The sequence below is a fragment of the Bombina bombina genome, chromosome 5, assembly GCF_027579735.1.
Source record: "Bombina bombina isolate aBomBom1 chromosome 5, aBomBom1.pri, whole genome shotgun sequence".
NCBI classification, from domain to species: domain Eukaryota; kingdom Metazoa; phylum Chordata; class Amphibia; order Anura; family Bombinatoridae; genus Bombina; species Bombina bombina.
In genome coordinates, this window is record NC_069503.1 from 846,127,497 (window position 1) to 846,134,842 (window position 7,346).

At 39.2% G+C, this 7,346-nt stretch overlaps 1 protein-coding gene across 1 annotated transcript in view; it reads right to left on the reverse strand.

The window, feature by feature from the left end:
- The window catches only part of ANKRD29 (ankyrin repeat domain 29), a 338,553-nt gene extending 332,356 nt beyond the window's left edge, over positions 1-6,197 (reverse strand). The window contains exon 1 of the mRNA XM_053714978.1: positions 6,062-6,197. Within this exon, the coding sequence (XP_053570953.1) occupies positions 6,062-6,082 (21 nt within the window). The 5' untranslated portion in view covers positions 6,083-6,197. The remainder of the gene's footprint in view (positions 1-6,061) is intronic.
- Between the last annotated feature and the right edge of the window lie 1,149 nt (positions 6,198-7,346).

Consider the following 7,346-nt stretch of genomic DNA (forward strand, 5'->3'; position numbering starts at 1 on the left):
CCCAATAAAAATTAGACTCTTGGAAATATCTATAATACGCCTTAGTGTTTTCTTGAAAAATGGAAACTGCTGAGTATTTGGAGCATATATATTAATCAGCGTAGTGGGCCTGCCATACAGCAATCCGAAGACTCCGAGAAATCTTCCATTTAAGTCTGTATGTGTTTGGAAGTGTTGGAAGGCGACTGATTTATTCAAGAGGATACTCACCCCACACTTCTTTGAGGTATAAGAACTGTGAAAATGCTGTGTATAGTGGGGGCCCATATTTTTGGGTTCATGAGACTTCTTGAAATGTGTCTCTTGAAAAAATAGAATATCACCTTTCTTTTTATTTAAATCAGACATTGCCATGGACCTCTTAATAGCAGAGTTCAACCCCTTAACATTCTGTGTGATGAATTTAAGTATCTTTCCTGTATTATCCATATATAAAGAACAAGTTAATAAACTTCAGATCTACCTGCATTCTATATTGTGACCTGTACTGTATCTCCTCTCCAACCACATGCCTTAATTCCTGGTTCAACAAACACTTTAGGAAAACAACATAACCAAACAAACAAATAACATAACAAACAAAAAATGACAAGATAATGTCTCTCCATTCCTTGGAGTAAGACATTGGATCCATGTCCGTTCACAGGTCCACACTCAAAGGGGGAACCAGACCCTTTAAAAATATTAAAACATTTAAATTGAGCTATATATCTTTATATTGCCACTCCTTATTTCAAATAAAACAATAATTATTCTACAACTTTAGTAAATGTGTAGTTATTTAACTAACATTCAATGTCTGTATAACCTGAACAGTTCTGTGTAGTATATTATTATCTGATCCACGAGAACTCCATTTGACTATCAATTTCTATCATATTACCACACTTCTTGGGGATAGCTTCTCAGCTTCTTTAACTTTCCGTCTCTCCATCCAGACACAAATCAAGTCAGCAGTTCAGACATATTTTCTTTTCTCTGGTGTGGAGGTATGTTGTGACGGCTTCTTGGATTGTCCCGTGGGAACTTGCCTCCATTTTTCTGACTGTGGTCTCTTTTCACTTCGTTCCAAAATTGAATGTCGGCTGTCCACTGCTGTGATTTCTGGAGGTTCCAAATTTAAGGAGCTGCAGAAGCCTGGCACATGTGCAGGTTTCTTACAAATTAGCCGTTTATGATCTTGCAAAACATACAGGTGGAACAGAAAACCCCATCTGTACAATATTTTTTTTATCACATAGCAGTTTAGTCAGGGGTGCCAATTCTCTTCGTCTCTGCAGGGTCCTTGGTGCAAGGTCTGCAAAGAACTGCAGTACTGTCCCTCTGAACCGTACTGGATGATGTTTCCTTGACAACGTAAGGATCTCTTCTTTATCTAAGAACCTTTTAAACTTCATGAAAACATCCCTGGGACGGGCAGTGTCAGTGGTCTTTGGTCTTAATGCTCTATGAGCTCTATCCCATGGAATATCCACTGGTTTTGGCGCCCCTTTCAGGTGGGCAAATAGTGCAGCCAGACATGTGTAGAAGTCCTTAGGGAGGACCGACTCAGGGATACCCCTAATGCGAATATTCTTACGGTGGCCCCTGTTTTCAAGGTCCTCTATCTTATCAGTAATGTCCTCTATAGTGGTCATTTGTGTGGTCATTTGTTCCTGGATATCCGTGATTTCTTCCATGACTGTGCCTGACTGGTCCTGCAGGGCCTCTACCCTGAAGCCTAATGCATGAATATCCTGCTTTATTTCTGCCATCTCCTCTCTCATGCAGGCCCTCACTATATCGGCAATATCTTGCTTTGATGGTAAGGAAGATAGCAAGGCTAATAGCAGTTGAGCGGTAGGTTCTACATCTTGTGAGGGTTCCTCCTCCATTGTATTTGTAGGTGTAATATGTGCTCTTGTAACTTTTGGTGGGGAGGACCTGCGCTTCTCTGTTAATGAAGAAAAAAAGAGCTCACAGGGTGTTCTCTTGTCTGCATTTTTGTTAGTTTCTGTGTTCTGGTGTTTTGTTTTTTTGGCCATAATCCTGTACTGAGACGTGATTTATAGTAGAGGGCCACAGTATATGTCCGTTAATTTTACCCTCTAAGGGTTCATAGTTCAATTCGCCTGCCTCTCTGTCTTTTGTTTTTATTTTATGACTGCCCGCTTAACCTATTCTGTGTATACTCTTATACTGTGTGTGATTCACACAGTCGCCATTTTGTGGCCTACCTGAAGTTTCCAGCATGGGGTCTGTACTCTGCTTATCACTGTGTCCCCCTTTCCTCTGCTGTATAATAGGCTTGTGCGGTCTATTGGAGGCTTGATCTATGACTATACCTCTTGTCTGTCCTCCCGCTCTGTTAGACAGCCATCTCCTCTGTCGCCGTTCAGACGTGTGCTGTGTCGGTTACCCCCTGCATTCATCTGATGTACTGCTGTTCTTTAGCGAGCAGGGCTCTCAAATTATTCTGTGTCTCTAAGGCTGTCCTTTATACTGCCATCCATACTGTGTTGAGTTGTATAACTTGGTTTGTGGCTAAATGTAGGGTACTGGTGTTCCGGAGCTATGGGATTACACAGCCATCTTAGCTGCGGCGAAGCTCCGCCCCCCCAGTACACAATATTAGTTGGAGCTGTATGCCAAACTAATAAGCAGAGCAGCACAGGTGATAGGCAAGTTGCAAGTAAAAGCATTAAATACTGTTGTAGCAAATATTGGAGAATGACAGGAAAGCAGTTTGTTTGACTGAAAGACCTAAATACAGAGTTCTGAGTATATATATATTTGCAGGAGGATATTTGAACAATGACAACTTGTAGCAGTGAATAGTTGTAAAGTTCAGTATATGATTCAGTTGTAGCAATCAAAGATTATAGCAAAATACAAACTTGTAATTTAGATTCAGTTCAGAGTTTGCAAAATATCAGTGTCCATCCAGGAAACAATGCAGGAAATATATGGTTACTTGCAGTTTAGTAGAATTCAAGCTTTAGCAGACAGGTAATGCTCTAACTTGAATATCTCTAGGAAAGTCCTTACTGGGAACTAACACAGGGATCTGTAAAACCAGAACAAACTTTAAAGCTAGTGCACAGCACAAAAGGCCTGACATGGCTAAATAGAGGCTGAGAGAATCAGGTTGATGAATAATTAGGCAGGTAAGTTCCAGGAGTAGAATCAATGCAGACTATGCCCCAAATAGCTTGAATGACAGGAGCAGGGAAGGCAGTCTTAAAGGGACAGTGATAGTAGGTAGGCATACAGTCCTGTGTTCCAATAGCAACTGTTGTGCTGATTAAATAAGCAATAAAACTGGCCTACATTCGACTAGTTGAGTATCTGGAGCATCAGCAATTGTGGGTTTGATTACAGACTCAAGATAGCCAGAAACAAACAACTTTCTTCAGAAAATCGTCATTCTATTTTGTTACAAGAAATTAAGGCTATTCTATGGATGAAATTGACAAGAAAATGAAGATCGGGTACAACTACTCCCTTCACAGAACAGTGCAAACTGGTTCTAACCAGAGTAGAAAGAGAAGTGGGAGGCCCCGGTGCAAAACTGAGCAAGAGGATAAATACATGTCTAGTTTGACAAATAGACGCCTCACAGGTCCTCAACTGGCAGCTTCATTAAATATTACCTGCAAAAGACCAATCTCAACTTCAACAGTGAAGAGGTGACTATGGGATGTCGGCCTTCTATGCAGAGTTGCAAAGAAAAAGCCATATCTCTGGCCAATAAAAAGAAAAGATTAAGATGGGCAAAAGAACACAGACACATGAAAGAGGTAGGTAGGAAAAATGTGTTATGGACAGACAAATCTAAGTTTGAGGTGTTTGGATAACAAAGAAGAACATTCTTGAGAAGAAGACCAAATGAAAAGATGCTGGAGGAGTGCTTTACGCGATCTGTCAAGCATGGTGGAGACATTGGGGCCTATCTATCAAGCACAGAATGGAGCTTGATAGCCCATGTTTCTGGCGAGTCTTCAGACTCGTCAGAAACAGCAGTTATGAAGCAGCGGTCTAAAGACCGCTGCTCCATAACCCTGTCCGCCTGCTCTGAGCAGGCGGACAGGAATCGACGCAATTCAACCCGATCGAATACGATCGGGTTGATTGACACCTCCCTGCTGGCGGCCGATTGGCCGTGAGTCAGCAGGGGGCGGCCTTGCACCAGCAGCTGAATACGGAGAGCGTATTGCTCTCTGCATTCAGCGAGGTCTTGCGGACCTGATCCGCACTGTCGGATCAGGTCCGCAAGACCTTTCATAAATAGAGGCCAATGTGATGGGTTGGGGTGCTTTTGTTGTGGTAAATTGATACATTTATACAGGATAAAAAGGCCTTTGAAGAAGGAAGGGTATCACTCCATTTTGCAATGCCATGCCATACCCTGTGGAGGTCGATTTATTTGAGCCAATTTCCTCTTACAACAGGACAATGACCCAAAGCACAGCTCCAAACTATGTTAGAATTATTTAGGGAAGTAGCAATCAGCTGGCATTCTGTCTTTAAGGGAGTGGCCAGCACAGTCACCAGATCTCAAACCTATTGAGCTGTGGTGGGAGCAGCTTAACCGTATGGTACATAAGAAGTGCCCATCAAGCCAATTCAACTTGTGGGAGGTGCTACAGGAAGCATGGGGTGAAATCTCTTCAGATTACCTCAACAAATCGACAACTAGAATGCCAATGGTCTGCAAGGCTGTAATTGCTGCACATGAAGGATTCTTTGACAAGAGCAAAGTTTGAAGGACAGAATTATTAGTTCACTTAAAATTCATCATTTCCACCCTTGTCAATGACTTTATTTCCTATTCAAACTTATTTCATGTATGTTTTCTACAGAAGATAAGGAAATGTCTAAGAGACACCAAACTTTCGAAAACGCCAGTGTGTGAATGTGTGTATTTATATATATATATATGTGTGTGTATATGTATATATGAAGAGCTTGTTCTCCCTGCAAGTATAAAAGTGAAACAGCAATGCAATTTGCACGCCTGGTCTCCCCATTGTACAGTATGTTTATAATGCAAGGGGTACAAGGGTAACAGGCCAAACAACACAATTGTAAATTGTAAAAACTGAACTAGTCACAGCACGTGGTGGGTACATGTTAAAATTCACTGTGCCCAGCACCCCACCAGATTAACTTTCTATCTCTAGAAATCCTCAAGCAAAATAATTGAATTCATGAACTCCCCCCAAGTGTATTCTACTCATTACTTTTTTTGCTACTGATAGACTTCTAAGAAATTAGTATGCATCCCCTGTCAGTATATATCATTTACATGTAGGGCAGAAGTTAATACACTGCTTTTGTCTGGAAATGAGCAATCATTTTTGTATTGAAGCAGTAAAAACTAGTATTATCCCATGTTTTAGCTAAAAAGGAAAATAATTGCCTACTGCTTCTGGATCAAGTGAAAATGCAATAACACAAAGTCTTTTTCATATATTGTCCCGGCACCTCTCTAACGTGCATACATCAGCAATGCATGAACATGTTACAAACATTTTGTGAACATTCTGACAAGCTATATTAATCTATAAACTGCAAGCAATACAATATAACAATGCACAACAATGTTATATTAATCTATTTAATACAAAATTAAATAATAGTAGTTTTCTTACACCAGTAAAATATTATATGACAACTTCTATGTGGCAGTCTAAATTCTATTGTAGCAACTTTATATTGTTTCTATGAGAAGAAAGTGCTAAAAGATACACTAAATATAAATATGATATGGTTTATTTTGTTACATTTAACATAAATTGCCAGTCATGGACAAAGTAATGAACTTAAACGGAGTTACCTTCATATGTTTCTAAATGTGTTTATTCTTTACCATTCAGTGGAACACACCCTAAGTAGGATAATTACAGCAATATATAAAAGGTTACATATTGCAGGCCTTGCATACAGGAATGCATCTGCAGTGTGCTGCCCAAGGACCAGGCCTGTGAGTCAGGAAATAAACATTGTACACTGAGGCATTGCTGTAACTTCAGTGCACCGCACTCTGTATAACAGAATACAAAACAGAGAACATTATTACCTTGTAAGACATCTTGCACATTGCAGCTGTAACACAGGCTCTTTCCAGGACAGTGAAGAAAAGAAGAAATGTATCAGGTTGCTTCTTAGTAACTGCTGTCCTTTCTTACTGCAATCCTGTAACTGCAGAGCACAGGCTTGTCTCTACAATCAGCAGAAACAGAGAGGAGCACAGATCCAAGCAGTACAGTCCTGGCCAGCAGCATTGACTCTTTCAGTGCCAATGATTATTCATTATAATTAATTTCATAATAATTGTAACTGATTGCTATGACTTGAGAAGGGTCCCTAAATTAATTCTGATGCCTTGCATTTTACAGGTATAATTGATACACCTAATGCAGTTTTAACCATGTCTTATAGTCTTGCTGGTAACTTTAGGGACATAAAACCCAATTTTTTTTTCTTTCATGATTTAGAAAGAGTATGCCATTTTAAACTACTTTCCAATTTACTTCTATTATCTAATTTGCTTCATTTTCTTGATATGTTTTGTTGAAAATCATATCTAAATAGGCTTCATTAGCTGCTGATAGGTGGCTACACATAGATGCCTCATGTGGTTGGCTCACCCATGTGAATTGCTATTTCTTCAATTTCAAATTCAGGGTATTTGAATAATGAAGCAAATTAAATTATAGGAGCAAATTGGAATGTTGTTTAAAATTGTATTCTTTATCTCAATGATTAAATAAATATTTTGGGTTCCATGTCCCTTTAAATTATTTGAGTTATTCATCATTCTTGATGTAGCAACCATTTAAAAAACCTTTACTAGCTAATGGGACATAGTAAGATAATAAAAAAAGAAGCTAATAAAAATTGTTTGTGTCTATCACATTAGCTTTCCTTGCAGTGTAAACATTCTACAACGTTGCAATATATTTTGCCCCCTTTTTGTAAATTAGCTTTGAAAATTGCGGATTTTCTAATTCATAAAACTTAAAATGCACCCTGCTGCCTTCTTAAAGTTAACCCTGCTATATTTTTCCATAACTGGCCTTAACTGATAACAGTGCAAACAATGCATTGTATAATAATATAATAATAGTGACTAGCCTTGTTGCCTGCAGACTCAAGCTCAGATTGGCCCCTCTAAATAAGTCAAATTGTGGGTGGAGTTTGGCTATTGAAAAACAAATACAATTATAAATGTTATGAAGATGCCTTATAGTTACAAGGTGTTTACAGTTCCTTTAAAAAAATCTACTCATGGATACACATTCCAGCTTGGGGAGTGACTTCTACATGCACAATACAGTATAAATGTGAAGAAAGGATGAGCA